Source organism: Nyctereutes procyonoides, unplaced genomic scaffold (genome assembly GCF_905146905.1).
Source record: "Nyctereutes procyonoides isolate TBG_1078 unplaced genomic scaffold, NYPRO_anot_genome, whole genome shotgun sequence".
NCBI classification, from domain to species: domain Eukaryota; kingdom Metazoa; phylum Chordata; class Mammalia; order Carnivora; family Canidae; genus Nyctereutes; species Nyctereutes procyonoides.
In genome coordinates, this window is record NW_026575120.1 from 21,699,830 (window position 1) to 21,719,559 (window position 19,730).

At 38.6% G+C, this 19,730-nt stretch overlaps 1 protein-coding gene across 2 annotated transcripts in view; it reads right to left on the reverse strand.

The window, feature by feature from the left end:
• UBE3C (ubiquitin protein ligase E3C) overlaps positions 1-19,730 on the reverse strand; it is a 125,471-nt gene that overhangs the window by 62,900 nt on the left and 42,841 nt on the right. For both annotated transcript variants that reach the window (XM_055335146.1, XM_055335145.1), the window contains exons 10-13: positions 18,513-18,700; positions 8,380-8,466; positions 4,281-4,438; positions 3,897-4,129 (exon numbers count right to left, since the gene is read on the reverse strand). In XM_055335146.1, coding sequence (XP_055191121.1) covers positions 3,897-4,129; positions 4,281-4,438; positions 8,380-8,466; positions 18,513-18,700 — 666 coding nt within the window. The remainder of the gene's footprint in view (positions 1-3,896; positions 4,130-4,280; positions 4,439-8,379; positions 8,467-18,512; positions 18,701-19,730) is intronic.

A 19,730-nucleotide genomic window follows, 5' to 3' on the forward strand; every position in this document is an offset into this window, starting at 1 on the left:
AGACTATCGATGGTAAATTCTGACACTTTGAATGGAGATTCTTGACATTTAGGTAAACTGTTGTAAACCCCCCCCCAAAAAAAAAGTTCATATAGTCTAAATTGTGAAAGGCAACTGCAAGATTAAATTATAATATAAAACAATAATTTTTTACTTCAAATCTTGTATGTAAAATCTGGTAAGTAAAATCAAACATCTTAGGTAATTCTTCAAAAAGTTCAATACAAAGTACAGGATATAACACATAATCTATGGGTACTTAAGTGTGGTAAATGTATAATGTGGTAAATATATATCATACAATAATTTTTTACAATCTGATTTCTTTTTTAATTTTATTTATTTGAGAGAGATAGTGAGAGTACAAGTGGGGAGGAGAGGGAGAGGCAGCTCCCCTGGAGTAGGGAGCCTGATGTGGGGCTCAATCCAAGGACCTGGGATCATGACCTGAGCCCAAGGCAGACACTCAAACAACTGAGCCACCCAGATGCCACATTTGATTTCATAATGAAGACTATATAGAAATGAAAAATGAGAAATATATGAAAAACACTGGTAAAGCACCAGCTCCAAGAACATCTCGTAGACCAGAATTACTATTTTCCTAGAGTGAACCAAAGTTCTGAGTGACCTCAGCAGTCGTTTTTCCATCCTGTGTGCTCTAATGGTACTGATCTCGTTTATCACAACATGTTTAGCTGAATGTTCATTTTTTTACTACATAAAAACGTTGAGCGAGCAAGGGCCCAGTCTAACACCATTCATAACACCCCAGCAAGGGGTCCCTGGAGTCAATGTGCCTGGGATAAGGACTGGGTATTCAAGTAACTGGCAGTAGCAGAGCCTGAATCCGCATCAGTCATCAGTGTCTCAAACAGACTACCAATGTCAAAAGGTTAACCCAGATTTATAAAACCCTGACTTACTACTTATGAAAACTGCTGTATTTTTAAAGACAACAATATCCTCCAGGATGTTTAAAACACTACAAAATTATTTCTTAGAGTACCCATTTTATTTGGCAGTCAGAAACAAAACAAAAAACACCTTTGAAGGTGGAAAAGGACATTACACAGCTCTATAAGAACAAAGGGCATATTGTTTTTGTTTAACGTGGATAATTAATGGTGGCACTTGAGGGTCATGTTAGGTATTGTTGCTGTTTTAATTTTCACTTAAAAAAAAATTCTTTCTGAAACTGAAAAATGAAATCAGCCACTAAGAAAGCAAACATCCCTCGTAACACAGACCTCTCTCTCTCATACAGATGTGTGTAGATGAGAAAGGCATGAAGAAGGTCTTTCCTCTTCCCAGAGACTTTCTTCCTTGCAGGTGACTCCGACTTAGGCTGATAGCTGCACACAAAGGGATACCAAACAGGACTTCCTATCTCCTCATAGGACTAAAGTAATTATAGCTATAAATTACACTTCAAGAGGAGTTTATAAATTTGATAAATGCATAAACTGTTTTAGCAGTGTCAATGCAGGGCTTAGCAACTGACCTCAATTCTTATAATGACAAAGAAAGATGACTCTCTCCACTTAAAATTCTATGTTCTGTGACCAGCCAACAGAGCTTCTCACAGATATTAGTTTGAAAGGACCATCATAAGACTGAAAAATGAAAATGGTTGGTGGTTGAAGGAGTCAGGTCTCATCATTTGCAATTCTGTCAAAATCAGTGGAAGGCAGGAAATCACTGCAAAATGCTGTTACCTTCTTCGGTTGATTCTACCTTGAACTCTTCAACTTAAATTTGGCACTAAAATCATGAAAAATGCTAACATTCTGTGCTAGTACTTTCCAGAGGGCGATGCCGATTAGCAGCTGAGTTTAAGTGCTGGTTCTACCCCTACTGGCTATGTGAGCTCATCTGTAAAATAAGAGTAATAATAGCATTTTCCTGGTAGAATTATTGTGTTCAATGAATCAGTATATGTAAAGCCCTTAGATTACTGCCTGGGACACACTAACCACTGAGGGGGATTCTTTATCTCATATTAAGGATAATTTTTTCTTAAAAGAAAAACTAGTAGCAGCTGAACCTTTCTCTACAACTCAAAGACTATGTGCCTTGATTTTTCATTACCTTTTGGGCTCAGTTTACTAGCAGATAGTATGAGAAAGTTTGGGTTTTTTTTTTTTTTACCCTCCAAAGAACAGGAATCCTGTTCAAAAAACTATCTTCAAACAATTCTGTCCTAAACTCAGAAGGTCTTTGTAACACCTGAATTTCAAACCTAAAACAATCCCATACCAAAAGAGTGGACCTTCACCTTCACTCAATCAAGTGGTAATGAGTCATTTTTGAGCATAAAAAAAAATTCACATATGAATTCACATTCACAAATTCATATGAAATTTTCATTTAATGCTTAAACAAAATAAAATAGGGCCAGGGGAAAATGTCTTCTATAGCATTATTAAATCCTGAGATTTCTAGGTCCTAAAGATAAGCCTGTCATATGAAAATTATGAAATTCTCAATAGGTGCTATAAAATAATGAGATTATCTGATACTGTACACAAAACCTGATATCCTAATATAATGGAAAGCTTTATTAACAAAGATCCCAGAGTTTAATTAAATACTTGAGGAAAAACACATATGCTACCATAATATACATATCCAGCAAAGTTTACCTAAGAACTGTAAGTTTGAAATGGATCAGATAGCTTACTTTTAACTTAGAGAAGTTGCAAAATTGTCAATCTTTAAGAATGGAGGATATATTAAGAGTTCAACATGTGACCTTTAAAGTTTACTTGGGAATATAGAGATAGGGAATTAAAATAAATTGTGCAAACATATATTACATCAATCTGCACAAATTATAAATTCAATGATGCATTAGTACTGTGTTCAGTGCAATCAAAACATTATCAGTTACTCTCACTGCTACTAATGCTCATGCTCATAAGTGAAATGTGTTGTAAAATCAGGCAGAATGGGCTGGATAGAGACTATCGTGCACTCGTAGGATGAATAAGCAGTCCTTAATTAGCCCATCAGGTTAAGTGCAAGCATTAATGGGCCTTTCCTAAAGTCTAGCTTGACATCTTTCTCCAAACATGGCCAAGAAGAAAGTTCCATTAGCAATATTAATACAAGCTTAGTTGATCATTTTCATTCAATTAACTTCTTTCAATTAAATAGATAGCTTGACAAAAGCAGTGATAAAAGACCTGAAGGGACAGCTGATGACTCGAGCTGCACATTAGTGTGCGAGGGGTCACGGGTATTAAACGGACTGTAAATCCAGCATTCAATTTGGAAAATGCACTTCTTCTGCTCTCACTCCTTTAATGAGCGATTTTAGCTGACTAGATGTGTTTGCTGCAGAAATTTCATGGCAAGTCAAGCACCCTTTTTCTTTTCTTTTTTTCTACCCCACAGTTATATTCTCAGCAGCGATGACTTTCTGCCAGTGCTCCAGCCACAGTAACTCATAACTTCTCTTTCTGAATGGTTAAAAATGAAGATATTTAAAAATAATTTATATGCAACTTGCATTACACTAATGACCTTATCCTCCACCTTTGTTAATCAATTTCTGAAAAGATCAAAAAAATAAAATCTGTAAGAGATCGTTTAGTGAAAAATGAAAATACTGAAACATTTTATTTATACTTCATCTTGTCACTCAAAGTACTCAGCAATTTACAAACGATACATGCAACAATGTAAAAACAAGGGTTTCAAAGATGGCAAAAGTAAAATGAAAATGACTCTTCTTCATTTAAAAAAGTTTTGCAAATTAAAAATTATGCGTAAAACAAAGCGGTACTTCTATTCTTATGAAACAGGTCAGAACACATCTGTACATTACTTGACCTCAGTAAACACACACACATACATACACACACACACACACACACCCATATACTCTATACCTTAAATAATTGAATCCATCGTTTCTGTTCCATCTGTATACACTGCTGCATTTCAGAATTAGTCGTAACTCCAATACTTTGAAATGCTGTAATATATTCTTCTCGAACTTCTGGTTTTGTTTCTGGATAAGCCAACTTGATGATCCCTAAGCATGCATCTCGAAGGCAGCGAGACAACATTATTAGTTCTTCTAGAGTAAAAGGCATCATTGATGATTGTCTTTGACCTACAACTGGAAAACATAATCCAATATTCTATCATATTTGAGGGTTTTTTTTCCATTTCTTAACAAAGTGAAAGACTCAAGAGGTTTAAAACTTTTCTATCCACGAAAATGGATAGTCCATGAAGCCAACAAAAAATGGATTCCTCAAAACTCTTACCTTCTATGGGATCTCCAAAGAATTCATTGTCATGTATGGAAATTAGCGAGTGACTGAACAGAGAGCTAAACAAGTAGAAGAGAGGGATGATACGACTGGAGTCTTCCAAAGACATGGGGGAGCCCCTCGAGATCACCTGGAGCAGTGGCACCACAGACCTTGAAATGGCAAGACAAATGTGACTTCAAGATTGGTTTCAATTTAGGAATGAATTAAGACATGATATCAGGGAAATATAATCAGGGAAAACAACACTCATATTAGCAATTAAACTACTTAAAGGGAAGGTAAAGTCTTTCTAACAATACAGGCTTGTAAAGAGCTCAAATTACAAAGACAGTAACCCACCGTTCTTAACTAATGTTCCTGCTATTGTGATCAACTGGGAGGACACCCTTACTGAGAGTGAGCCAGTGGTCTCCAGAGAAAGGGTTATAGTGAGTAATGCCACTATTAAAGACACACACTTTTTTTTTTAAAGATTCTATTTATTCGAGAGAGAGAGAGAGAGAGAGAGAGAGAGAGAGAGAGAGAGGCAGAGACACAGGCAGAGGGAGAAGCAGGCTCCATGCAGGGAGCCTGATATGGGACTCGATCCCAGGTCTCCAGGATCACACCCTGGGCCGAAGGCAGGTGCTAAACCGCTAAGCCACTGGGGCTGCCCCACACTTAACTTTTATGTTGAGAACGGTCCCCTTTCTCCCCTCTCTACCTACCATATTTAACAAAGTCTCATGAAAATTTTATCCAGTTACTTATATTTAGGAACACTCAAGACAGGTGAATATTGAACCCTGATTCAAACCTTTAGGAACAAAGTTTCCCCTCTTGTATGCTGGGCCTTGATTCTATTATCAAGCTTATTTACCAGCTCCTGTTACTGCTCCTTTTACCAGGACGCTTGAGACATTGTGAGCTATTAAATTTACTTCTTCTACCTAGAATCTATTCCCTTTCTCTATTGGTTAAATGTGGTTCCTTGTCTTGTTGAACATTCAGTGACCAGAGGTTCACCTATAAGTTCTTTCCAATCTGTAACACCCCATGGTCACCTACAGCATGTCCTATGAACCGTGAGCTAGCAGATGTTGTTGACAAGATCACTTTCTGATCTTCATCCATGTATGCTTATGCCTTGAATCTCTATTTCCACAAAACCACAGGTTTAGATGAGCTGTGATCAGGAGTAAGGATTCACAAATTACCAACTTGTTGCCCACCACTGCCAAAAGTTATGTGAAAGAGCAAGGCAGAAGTTAAGGCCAGGCTAATGGGGCCTTGGTGAACTGGCCTGAACCATTTGGAGCTTTATATCTCCACGGGGCCCACTTGAGGGGAGAGCACTGCTACCAACAGGGCTATGAGAACAGGGACCCAGATGTGCAGCCTGAACTTCATTCTCACAGAGAAGAAACATATTCCAAACATCTTCCTATCTTGATCCAGAACATGCCTTACTGCTCTGTCAGTCACAGCACTTAGCCCAGCTGAGTGAAGCAATGGATGAAAGTGGTCTGTCCAAAATAAAAGCTCAGTGAGAACATATAAAAAGGGACAAAGTACAACTGTTCTACCTCATGGCCAAAGTCAGGATGACAGAAAAAGGCCCTTTATGTAAGGATAAAAGAGGCATGTGGGCTCCCCTTGAACTGGCAAGTGTTGAGAGGGTGGGAGCCCTCCTCACCTTCCTGAGTTACTCCCCACCAGCCTAGTACTGGGTCATTTACAACACAAAATTTTGTTGACATAGAGAAGAAAAAAAGCTTAATGTCCTACGTGTCACTGATATTAGTAAAAATTTTTTGTATCTCCTGGTTCCCTTGCAGAACTACACAAACAATAGAGGACAGTGATGAGTAAATGCTATTCAGGGGGACACGGTACAGGCTGTTACTGGCTGCCAAGGTGGAGAAGGTAATCCTGAACCTCGAACAAGGACACGCCAGCCCCCAGCTGTCACCCATCCTGGCACTTAACCATCACCATCAGTTACGCACATATATGACAGTATGTGCAACATGCTCACAATGGGATTCCCTAAAACAAGATAGGGGTAATTATTCAACATCAGCTTATTTTTTGTTTAACCCCCATAAGGTAAACAAAAAGAATTAATCATTTTTATCTTAATGACAGAAAATGTGACTGACAAGGAGGGTCAGATGTGTGCCTGTGGTCTCCTCCAGCAGAGATGTAAATGAAGCATGTTTCTTGATTCTCTGCTGGCCACTTTATGCCATAAACATTGACTCAAATATTCCTCTGAAAACAGGTCAATCTCAAAGACTTATGTGCAAATAAAAATCCCTAATTTACTATAATGGAAAAGACATTGATTCAGAGCTTGGAGAGTTGGCTGTACGTGAGCATCCTTGAGAGTGCAGATAGCTCTGCACCTCTGGACTCACCCTCTACGTGAGCGCCCCCATGCTGGGTCTGTGGCACCACTTCCCCTTCAATGAGCACTTCTCTTCTACAGAAGTTGCTCCTGAATGCTTTCTTGCCAAAAAAGAATTTTAGGAGTACTACTTACTACTGGTGTCAGTGTGACAAGAAACGGGTAATTTATAATCAAAACAGTCTGCACAGAATTTTGATTATAAGCAGATAAGTCCTCCACACCAGCTTTGGGATCAGAAGAATGACAGCCTAAGCTGTGACTCAGCAAAGCCCCTCATGTGAGCCTCTGGTAAAGAAAGGTATGTCTAACAACAAAGACAAACCAGCTGTCCATGTGTTCCTGCAACTTCAGCTGCACCTCAACCACCCAGGAGTCTATGAGGTCACAGAGCCCTGGACTGTTAAATCCAGGCCACTGTCAGGTCTCGGGTGTTAACAAGGAAATGCACATTTTCACATGCTTCTGAGATGACCGTTACACTCGCTAGAACTTATAAGTCCCAGTGTAAGTCTCATTATGAAACTATTTCCCAATTAACTCAACACCAGTTTCAGAAAAATCAGGCATTCCAACTTAAATGTTATTCTAATAGTAAACTCAAGAAACTTACAGTGTGTTAATACAGTACTGATATATATATCCCATCATATGTTTCTTGAGGGACTTTAATTAAACAAGTAAAATGAAACCAAAATACTCAAACTGGCTTTTAAGAAATAATGAGTTTTAAAAATTTTGTATAACTTTATATACTCATAAAGTAATACTGATAGTTTAATATAATTAGTAATATGTCATTTTTCTTTCACACACTATGACTCCATTTCCTTACCAAGAGACAAATGCCATAAACAAATAGGCAATCATCAGGCAGAGCTATGGCAGGGTCTCTGTTGCTAAGCTCAAACAGTTTGAGGCTAGTGATAATTTCCTGTTCCAGCAATCCCTGATCTTTTGTGCTAAATAAACCTGTCATATGCCAAGGCATAGGGGGTGGGGTGGGGAAGACAGGAAGAGAGTCCCTTCCAAACTCTTGCCCTAAAACTGAGATGTATCTTTCCTTCGTTGGACAGGCTGCACAGCACTGTAATCACTAGCAGAGTTAGTTGCATTTCGGAAGTTTAGTCTCTGGTTCCAAGTCACACACTCATCTTTTCCTACTACAGCAGAGAGGAGTTGGCTTGGACTCCTGACAGAGGAGAGATTCAGTGAGGCACTAGGCTAGGTCAGCTCACCACGAAGGACATCTGAATATTAAATGTTCTGTTAAATACACATTCAATTAAAATATTCTTATTAAAGATTTCAGATCTCAAGTTGCATAATGATTCATATGAGAAAAATCAAATTATATAAATAAAAAGTTTCAAAACCCAACTTCCACAATATTTAATATGTTTTAATGCCTGTATTGGTGTTAAATTTGCTTCAACTGTTTTCACTATTAAAAACATATGAAAGTCATGGTTTTAAAAAAAGCAACTAGGATATTAAAAACAAACTGACTCTCAGATAAAGCCATACTCTTCATGTATACAGATAAACAATTGTAAAATTAGGCATTAATTTCTTCTTTTTATAAAATTGCAACCACCTAGAATTTTTCTTACATAAAATAAGTAGATCTTACAATATTTTTAACTCGATCATCACTTTCCACGTACTTAAACTCAGTTTATAGGTTCATGTGATACATACCCTGTGATCATCCGTGTTGTCATGGAAGAAATGAGAAACCAAAGATGTCTCAGAAACCTGGCATTAAAGGCTAGACTGTAGAGAAGCCTAAGAAGGGAATGGGAGAAAATAAGTGGGAATAAACAGATACTCAACATATTTCTTCAAAATTAAAGAAAGCTATAAAATGAAGATAGTGTACAACTTAGAAACATCTACATTAAGCCCACCAAGAGCATGCATCCCGCACCAGGCTCTTGCAGAGGGCAACACACACTGACTCCGCGAGTGCTGCAGAAGGCATCGATCCATGGGTGCTGTTCCAGAGCTAGCCGGTCCTGAGCCGGGGCCACGAGGTCCACCCCAAGAAGAAGAGATGGGCTGTTTTAGAGGACAAGCTGAGTGTGCTCACCCTCCGAGTATGTATCGTATGCTCTAATATTATGTTACTAATATAAATTAAAATTGTTTTAAATACTAATTTTAAGCCACCATTCTTGAACAAACACATAAAAATGTGCTTTTTAATGCTAACTAGCATCTCAAATAGAATTCAAATCTAAAAGTATATTTTTAAGGTTTTTAAAAAAACCTCCTATATAATATCAATTTGATTAGGGGCACCTGGGTGGCTTAGTCAGTTGGGCATGCCTTCGGCTCAGATCATGATCTCAGAGACCCCAGATCCAGCCCTGCATTGGGCTCTCTGCTCAATGAGGAGTCTGCTTCTCCCTTTCCCTCTGTCCCTCCCCTTTCTCTCTCTCCCAAATAAATAAATAAAATCTTTTAAAAATATATCAATTTGATTAAAAAGACTAAAAAAACTGTAGATAAAGTGCAGAAGTCTAGGGGTGCCTGAGTGGCACAGTTGGTTGAGCTCCCGACTCTTGGTTTTGGCTTGGGTCATGATCTCAGGGTTGTGAGATTGGGTTCCATGTTCAGTGCGTAATCTGCTTGAGACTCTCTCTACCCCTCCTCCCTACACTCTCTATTAAAATAAATAGATCTTTAAAAAAAGAGAAGTCTATTTAACTCTGTGGTATACTGCATTTTTGTAATAGGATACACTTTATCATCACAGTGTTATAATCAGAAAAAAAACCAACATAAGACATTTTTAGAAGTGTAGGAGTCAAAAATTAAATTCAAACTTATGAGACTAAATCACAGTTAAAAAGGTTTAGGATAGTAGGAAAACATGGCTTTAAGAAAGGATTGTCACCTTGCTTTAGAATCATCTCAGAAGAAACAATAAAGTAAAAGCAAAAACATAGATGGTTTAGGTGAACAGAGTTGGAGAATACAAACATTGTCAGTTCAATCACAGGATGTGTTAGAAATGATCCTGGAATGAAAATGTGCAGATAAAAATACTAAGAGGGCAGAACCATGTTTTTTTGTTTTTTGGTTGTTTTTTTTTTTTGTATTTTTAAAAGATTATTTATTTATTCATTCATTCATTCATTCATTCATTCATGAGACACACAGAAAGGCAGAGACACAGGCAGAGGGAGAAGCAGGCTCCATGCAGGGAGCCCAATGTGTCACTCGATCCCAGGACCCTGGGGTCACGCCCTGAGCCAAAGGCAGACACTCAACCACTGGGCCACCAAGGTGCCCCAGAACCCCATGTTTTAAATATCTGCAAATCACCTAGTCTTATATACTTTTCCTGGGATGCTGGAGCTAACAGGATTAAATCGCTGGATTTTCATGGTGGAAGAGACATCAGAGCCAGCTTGTAGCAAGAATAAGCAGTAGGCTCCTGAGTCCCAGAGGGCTCCTCTCTTTCCTCCTTCTATCTCCACTAGCCCCCATGATCTCCCAAGACCACTTCCACTTGTCTTGGTAAGAAACGGCCATTACCAATGACTGGATGACCTCACCAAAAACACTATGCTGTGTGCATCTGCAGTTCTCCACGCATTTAATTATAGTTACTATAACTCGTACAGTAAATGTAATACAGTATTTTAACAGACTGAATTCTATAAGGAGTGCATTAATTTAAATGTCCACTGTAGAAGTGAACAGTTTAGACAAGTGAGTCACTTTTCAACACAAATATCTCAAAATTGATTATTTTCCTGCATTCAATCCAAAGTATCAGATACATTCTTCAGTATTAGCATTTTCTGAGTACACAATAGCGATTAAGGAGTACTGGTTTTAAAGAATCCAATCTCGGGCAGCCCTGGTGGCTCAGCGGTTTAGCGCTGCCTTCAGCCCAGGGTGTGATCCTGGCGACCCGGGATCGAGTCCCACGTCAGGCTCCCGGCATGGAGCCTGTTTCTCCTCTGCTTGTGTCTCTGCCTCTCTCTTTCTCTCTCTCTCTCTGATGAATAAATAAAAATTAAAAAAAAATCTTAAAAAAAATAAATAAATCCAATCTCATTGTAGTGTGGTGCATTTTGAGATTTCCAAATGGCTATAAAAGTACAGTCATTTACAAACCAGTGAGAGCAGGAAAGAGTATGTGAAGTTGACCTGGAATCCTGAAACCTCAGCTATAAACAGTATATCAGATCACTCGGTCCACCCGCTCTGCAATGCCACAGAGGCCACAAGCAATCTGTGCTCATCGGGACGTGATGGGTTTGCCACTCAGACATATGGTGATTCTAGGAGTGCGTTAGATCTGTCACAGGTGCGTGCTGGGACAAAGAGGTAACAACACTCAGTCATAAGAAAAAGCTCAACTGGGTGAGTTTCAAAAGTAGTTAGAGAAGTGTTAAAAAAAACATGTTTTCCAACATGCTGAATCCCTGTCATTAATGTGTAAGCAAATTCCCACCTAAACTTCCCACTTCCAAAAACAAAAGGACTCCCCTGTTGCACATGAGAGCTGTAGTGGTAGCTGTACTACCATCCCTGAAAATGCTGGCCACACACCTAACACGCAGAGAGTGTTAAATTTGACTTTCCTGCCTTTACGGACCTTTATATACTATGAAGGATGCCGAAACAAGATATAAGACATAGAGAGAAAAAAGCTATGAAAAACACAAAAGAATTTTGGAAGGTAGTATTTGTCTTATTTCTCTTCCATCAAGAAACTGAGTTCTTCTAAAAATTGCATTATCTAGTATAATTTTACTGACAGCAATAAGATTTCTTAAAATTATGTTACATATAAATACTAAAACTTAGTATCTAAAAAAACTGAGAAATTATATATTTTCAATGTGTGTCTCCTTTGCTTTTTTCTTTTTTTTAACTGATACTCTCCACTCTGTTTTATTTATTTATTATTTTTTTAAATTTTAAATTATTTATTTGACAGAGAGAACATAAGCAGGGGGAGTGGCAGGCGGAGAGAGGGAGAAGCAGGCTCTCTGTGGAGCAGGGAGTCCAACATGGGACTTGATCCCAGAATCCTGGGATCATGACCTAAGCCAAAGGCAGACGCTTCACTGACTGAGCCACCCAGCTGCCCCTGCTCTTCTGAGCAACACGACAATATGGCCTAAGAGCATTAGCAACATTTCATCCCAAAATAACCAGACTTAATGCTCTGGGATAAATCCTCCAGATATTATGTGGACACATGTAAACAGAAATGGGTCCTCCCAGTACATTCTGACAGTTTTCCCCATAAGATTATAATTACCATCTTTCCACATTGAAATATATATATATTTCTGAAACACCATTTTAACAGCTACACATTTCAAAAGTTGTATCTCAGGTTACCTTTGAAACAACTGTATTTCATAAATTCATCACTCAATAAAAAATAAAATAAATTATTAAACATTTTTCTAAATCACTGAAGGTTATTTAGTTTGGAACCTTACTGCTAAAAAGTAAAGAAGTAACATGTTCTTTATATATACTAAGTTTTATTTAGCTGAGATAACCCTATGAGTTACTTAGTAAAGGGCAACCTTTTCAACCTGAGTCATAAATTCAGGCCAGCTGTCTGCAGGGACTACTTAAGTCATTAAAGAGAACACAGAGGAGGAGAGCAGTGCACACATAGGCAGGAAAGGCATTCTTAGACACTTCCTCTGTATGCGAAGGTGTCCCAGGTAAAAGAAAAAGAACAAGCCAGCTGACCAAAGTGCAGATGTAATACTTTGTGTATTCCTGCTGTATCGCTTTATTGACAAAAGTAACATTAAAAAACACATATAGGGCAGCCTGGGTGGCTCAGTGGTTTAGCGCCACCTTTAGCCCAGAGCGTGATCCTGGAGACCCCGGATGGAATCCGATGTCAGGCTCCCTGCATGGAGCCTGCTTCTCCCTCTGCCTGTGTCTCTGCCCACCCCTCTGTGTTTCTCATGAATAAATGAATAAAATCTTTAAAAAAAAAACAAACACATATAACATTTCACCTCTGAGATAATACAAGATTAAAAATACACTGTAAATTTCCTTTACTATTATAAAATTTTTGAGACATATTTCAATTTAAGGCAATTTGCCAAAGAATTTCTTTTCACAAACTGAAAACCACGAACAGAAGAGAAGCTTCAGACACACAGTTCCACTAAGTCAATGTTTTAGTACTAAAACCACTACCAGTTTACACAGTTCCCTTCCTCCTGACAACTGCTTTTATTTAAAAATGAACAGATCTGTAAACTGAACTTTTCCATACTACAGTTTCATTAAAATGGGGAAAGTAACATTTGTTACATTGGATGTTTTCCTTACCATTTCTTAACACTACTCTTAAAAAATACACGTATGAAGATCAACACAGGCTGCTTTTCTCAAGGTCACCTGTGTTTCCTGTGAATCAGCTATCACTCATAAATGTTTAGAAAATTCTCAGAAGTTTCAAAACTCATTTCTTTCTTTGACCAAATCAAGACCACTTTATTAATCTGATGTGTCTAACAACTGTCAATTAGTTTATAAACTACATATTACTTCAAAATAGATTTAATAATAAAATCATTATGTATTAAAATATTTAAAAGCTCACAAATCGGGCAGCCCAGGTGGCTCAGCGGTTTAGCGCCGCCTTCAGCCCAGGGCGTGATCCTGGAGACCCGGGATCGAGTCCCACGTTGGGCTCCCTGCATGGAGCCTGCTTCTCCCTCTGCCTGTGTCTCTGCCTCTCTCTCTGTCTCTCATGAATAAATAAATAAAATCTTTAAAAAAATAAAAATAATAGCTCACAAATCTGGGATGCCTGGGTGGCTCAGTTGGTTAAGTGCCTTTGGCTTAAGTCATGATCTCGGGGATCCTCGATTGAGCCCCATATTGAGCTCTCTGCTCAGTGGAGAGTCGGCTTCTCACTCTTCCTCTGCTCCCCTCATGCTCTCTTTTTCTCCTCTCTCTCTCCAATATATAAATAAAAACCTTTAAAAAAAAATAAAAGCTCACAAATCTTATTTGGCCTCCATCATAGAAAATTCTAACACAAATCAAAAACAAATCAAATGTATTAATTATACTGAAAATAACATTGATAATAAAAGCAAGCGTGAAGGGGGATCCCTGGGTGGCTCAGCGGTTTGGCGCCTGCCTGCCTTTGGCCCAGGGAGCAATCCTGGAGTCCCGGGATCGAGTCCCACGTCGGGTTCCTGGCGTGGAGCCTGCTTCTCCCTCCTCCTCTCTCTCTCTCTCTCTCTCTCTCTCTCTCTGTCTATCATGAATACATAAATAAATAAATCTTAAAAAAAAAAAAAGCAAGCATGAAATCACAGGAAAAAGTAAATTTCTCTCTGTAGGTACCTAGTCTCAATATTTTCAAAAGAAAATTGTAAAAATTTGTTTACAAAAATATGAACAGGATAATCTGTAATATAAAACAAACACTAATCTGTGTTTTTCTCCACTGAATCCATGTGCATAATTATGCTACCTCAAATGATTACAGACATGAACTTGTGAACCAGAATTTTAAAAATGTCCATTACTTGATAGTGCTCAGAAAACAGATGGGACAACAGCCATGTGCTTCCAGGCACACAATTATCTAAACCACAATTAATAACATAAAATACAATTAAGCCACCTCATTCTATTAGTTTTTGATAGAAACGAAGCACATGTTGCAATAAAACTGATCTGTGAGGCCTTGTGATTTGATGTATTTAAAAGGAAACCACAGGGAAATTAAAATAGCAACCTTTGTGATCCCTAAAACACTACCTTTTAAATCTCCATTTCAAAGGTTTTAGAAATCCATGGAACAGAAGTCCACCTAGCACCTAAGGTGTACACCCCCCTCCCGACGTCAGCACTAACAGGAAGTGCCTACCATAAAATGAAAATGTCACTGCAAAGTGGAATTACAGGTGAAATCTGTGTATAACTCAGGAAGGCCTCCAATAGATGATAACCTTAGCATGAATCTAACAGACAACTGAGACAAGAAAGACAAGGAGGGAAGATGTATTTTGGACAGAGTCTAGCAGAGGCAAAAGGGTACTGGTCTGAGATACAGGGGAGGCAGAAAGCCAGCATGAGCACGTTTGGGGCAGAGAGGTAATCAAACACTTGATAAGTGAAGGATGCAGAACAAATCAATAAACTAAGGAATGTGAATTTTTTCCTCAAAGCAAAGGGAATGCCCTGGCAGATGTCTGAACAAGGGAGTAAGTAATAGGGTTACATTTCTGACAATTCAGTTTGGCAAAAATAGAGTATAAAAATGTAGCCCTCACCTATCACAGTGACTGAATGCATGTGCGGAATTACCAAGAAAGGAACGGATCTAAGCTTAAACTGTCCAACAGTACTTTCTGTGATGCTGGAAATGGTCTATGCTGTGCTATCTAATATGGTAGCCACTGGCCAGCCACACATGACCACTATGCACTTGAAATGTGGAGAGCTGTGTGGCCAAGGAACTGGGTTGGTACTTTCATTTAAGTGTAATTAATTTAAAGTGACATAGCCACATTTTGCTAGTGGCTCCCCCAGCGTGACTTCCAGGTTTGGGGAAAAGATGCTAAACTCATTCTTAGGAAGTATAGAAGGGGTCTGAGGACGGTCCCTGTTATGCAGCTAAATAGGAGTCTGGAGCTCCAGAAAGTGGTTGATACCACTTCTATCACCCAGATAATCAACAGAGTAGGAAAAAACAAAGAAACTGAAGAGAAAAAGAATTCAAAGAAGTTCAGGAAACACTGAAACACAAAGAAGAGCCATTGGAGGAAAAAGAAGAAAATGAGAAGCCCAAGAGCAATGGGGAATTCATGAGATCAGTGTCTGCAAAGCTAACAGGGGAGGAGGTTTGAGAAGAGGAAGAGGAGCCATGCGGTTGGCCATGGAGGGCTAGGCTTGCTAGGGGCTTCTTGGGGGGCCTATGGGGTCCCCCCGTCCCTGGCAGAGCAAGGTAAGGTGTGGCCAGAAGAAGGGGGAAACAGAAAGGCAAAGTCCTCAGCTCTATGTGTAACACTTCTGAACAGCACAAATCCATCCGATGACACACTAACCTACTATCTCCCGATTCGGATTCAGCCAGGGTTAACATTGAGCACTGGACACTGGACACCTTCAAGTGTCCACTTAAGTGCCCACCTCTCTGGGTTTAGTTCTCTGGATACTGGAACACTGCCTTTTTGTTTTCCCTCTCACAATACAATCATGTAACATTCATCTTAAAAATAGTGAATATGTTTTCTTAGGAAAAAGTAATTCTACATCCAAATATTTATTCAAAGTCCAAAATTCAATGGCAAGATTTACAAACTTTGTCTCATAAAAGGAGGTGGCAACTCATTTATTACTTAATATTCTAAAATTTAAGTAATTCACATGATCTGAAACTCAAAACCGTATCAAAAAACATACACTGATAGGCACCTGGGTGGCTCAGTGAGTTAAACATCTGCCTTCAGCTCAGGTCATGATCTCAGGGTCCTGGGATTAAGCCCCATGTCAGGCTCCCTGCTTAGCAGGGAGTCTGCTTGTCCTTCTGCCTCTCCTCACGCTCTCTCTCTCAAATTTTTTTAAAAAATCTTTAAAAAAAATACAGAATACAGTGTCCACACTCTCCTCTACCCTTGACCTCCCCAGCACAGCTAGACATGTAAATAATCAGTTTTAAGAATTTCCTGTGTATGCACCCAAGATTTTTTTTTTAAGGTTTTATTTATTTATTCATGAGAGACACAGGCTCCATGTAGGGAGCCCAACGCCGGACCTGATCCCGGGTCCCCAGGATCATACCCTGATCCGAAGGCAGTGCTAAACCGCTAAGCCACCTGGGCTGCCTGCACCCAAGATTTTTTATGCAAATACAAACATACATTCCTACCTTTTCTACCATTCTGACACAAAAGTAGGTATTATTCATATTGTACCATACCTTCCTTTCCTTCCATATCAATGTAAAAGGAGTCTCCATGTTCCTTCATACATCCTGATTATCAATGTTAAACTGAAATTAAAATTGCAGGGATGCCTGCGTGGCTCAGTTGGTTGAGCACCCGACTCTTGATTTCAGCCTAGGTCATGACCTCAGGATCCTGGGATTGAGCCCCGAGTTGGGTTCTGCACTCAGTATGGAGCCTGCTGGAGTTTCTCTGTCTCCCTCTCCCTCTGCAACAAGTAAATAATCTTTTCTTTTTTTTTTTAAGATTTTATTTATTTATTCATGAGAGACAGAGAGAGAGAGGCAGAGACACAAGCAGAGGGAGAAGCAGTGCAGGCTCCCCACAGGAGCTGGATGTGGGACTCCACCCGGGAACTCTGGGATCGTGCCCTGAGCCAAAGGCAGACGCTCAACCACTGAGCCATCCAGTCATCCCTAAATAAATCTTTAAAAAAAGGCGAAGAAGAAATTAAAATGGCAAATCTCAACCATGAAAGTAAGAGGGATTTATATGGGTCCAAAGGTGCTGACAGGGGTCATCAGCCCTGGAATTTATTAATCATCTTTTAAATACCTTAAAAAAATCCAAACAAACTTGAAAGCAGTGAAAATCTACCACAGTTAAAGGGAGCCTACTTGCTTTCATGAGCTATGAAAACATTCTAAATACTTAAAACCTAATGTATTTAAACCATAAATAAAATTCCTAGAGTAGTTTCTTAGAGGAAATAGGTGTTGTACTCATAAAATCAAGGCTACATATAAAGCTTCTTTACCCATTAAACACCTTTTGGAAACAGTTCACTAGTGAACCTCAGACGAGGGCAGTGATGCATTTAAATCCAGTAATTACTATCCAAAGCGATGGACTTTGTGCTACAATAAAAGCAAGGGTCCTAGATGAGCTGCTATGATCCTGAGATCTCACATCCTGCCCTAATGCAATTAGCCTCCAGAGAGCTAATTACCTAATCGAGGGATCACAGTTTCACGGACATCTTACTTCCTCCGACAGTAATAAACACCAGGGTGCTAAGAGAGCACCTGATTAGTTGGCTGCATTAGTGTTTACAAGGTAGTTTCAGTGGGTGATGTGTTCTCTGCATACAGTTCGTTTCAAAGAATGCCTTCCTGAACAAGAGAAACTGCTCTTTTCACATTATGGGAAAGCATTTTATAAAGACAGAAAAGGATTCTTTAGGGTAACGTAAATCGGGACCTATGTATTAAGAGGCAGCGCCTTTCAGCAGGTTGCCTGTATAACATCAGTCCCTTTGTTCCTACCACAACTACTACGAATCTTTGCGTGGACTCTGTTAAATATTTGTCAAATTCTCAAGAAACTACTAAAGTATAACTCAAATTAGAGAGAGAAAAATTGTTCAACACTATGATCATACTTCCTCACCTCAGCACAAACTAGCCACATTCTAATTTGTTTTGTTTTGTCCCTTTCAAAAGTTTATTTCAAAGTTTTGAAAAACAAAAATTTCAGAGTGCTAAAGTTCTGAGGGCAATGTGATGAAAAGAGTGCTATGAGAAAGCCTAAAAGATGTATGATATATTGGTACTATATAACACAGGCATGAGTTCAATGTTTAAAAGGGGGTTAGGGCTAAACTCCATTGTCATTTCCAAGATACTCAAGAAAAATACATTATTGGCTAGGAAGATGGATTCAAATAGTTATCAGCTGATTTAGAAAAGAAAAACACATTTTCATTTTCCAGGACATGCTTGAAGAGTTGAACAAACATCCTACACCATATTCTACCAGAAAGTAGCAGATAAAACCATCAGAGATGAAGACAGAAACCAAGCCCAGGGTCTAGGGGTAACAGACCGCCATGCGTGCACAACGCCCAAGGACACTTGCCTGACTTTGGGCACCACCATCCGATGCTGCACCATGAGTGTATGGCCAATCGATGCCATTAGAGTCAAAGCCTCCTCACTGGCCGAGTCCCTCCATACCAGGTTTAGCAGAGTGTTGGTCTGCTGCTTTGTGTCCAACTTCTTCAGACACTCCTCTGTTATGTATGGGACTGACAGTCGACCATCCTCCTAAAACACACCAGATACACTTGTCTAAGTTGATGATACTTTCTTAGAAATAAGCCTCTATGCTACAAATACACAGAAAATCTGATTTTACTTCAAGTGAAAATACAAAACAGCCATTATCTAAAAGTTACCCATATCATGATGGACAAATCAGTATCTCCCCAAATGCATCCACTCAAGTATTACGAGATTCTCTAGAGATCCACAGTCACTATCAATGTTAGGCACCAATTTTACTCAGCATAACAGAACTATAAATACTCAGTTTCTGCCTGATTTTTGTGATAATATTTTCAGTATTGACATCTTAAGAAAAATTCATTTCAGTTTTAGATACCATTGTACTAAGTAAGCATACATGTGTGAGAATTTATCATCTAACAGAATTTCCACTTTAAATTATTTGGGAGATAATAGTTAAAGCAAAATTAGCATATTAAAGAACTTAATTTTTTAAATCAAATGAGATATATTTTACATATTAATTTATCTAAAGATCTGATTTACTGAATAAAACCTGAACTGAGACACTATGCGTTTACTTCTTTGGGGTATTAATCAAAGATACATAGTTTCTTCACATAAATATATGTCCAAGTATATATATATATAAGACTATATACACAACACTGGGTATTGCTGACTACACTGTTTGGAAACTTAAATGGTAACAATTTATGCAATTTATAATAATCTACCAAATAAAACATTGCTTTAGATAAAAGTAATAAATTCTATCTGCCAAACTTGAATCTGTAAATAAGATGCACCTAATAAAAGAAGTTAGGAAAAGAGTATGTTGGTACTATTTTTGTACTGTACCTATTTAAAATACATTACACACAAACCATAACTAAACCGATATAGAAACCTAAGAGTTTATATGAAATTTGACTCTGGAAAAATCTCATTTAATCAACTAGACTCTACATAATCATCATAGGAAAGAAGAGGCAGGATGCAAGCAACCATCAAATCATCTGACAGAAAAATATAGAAGAGATTTGGAGTCAAATCTGTGAGTACCTGG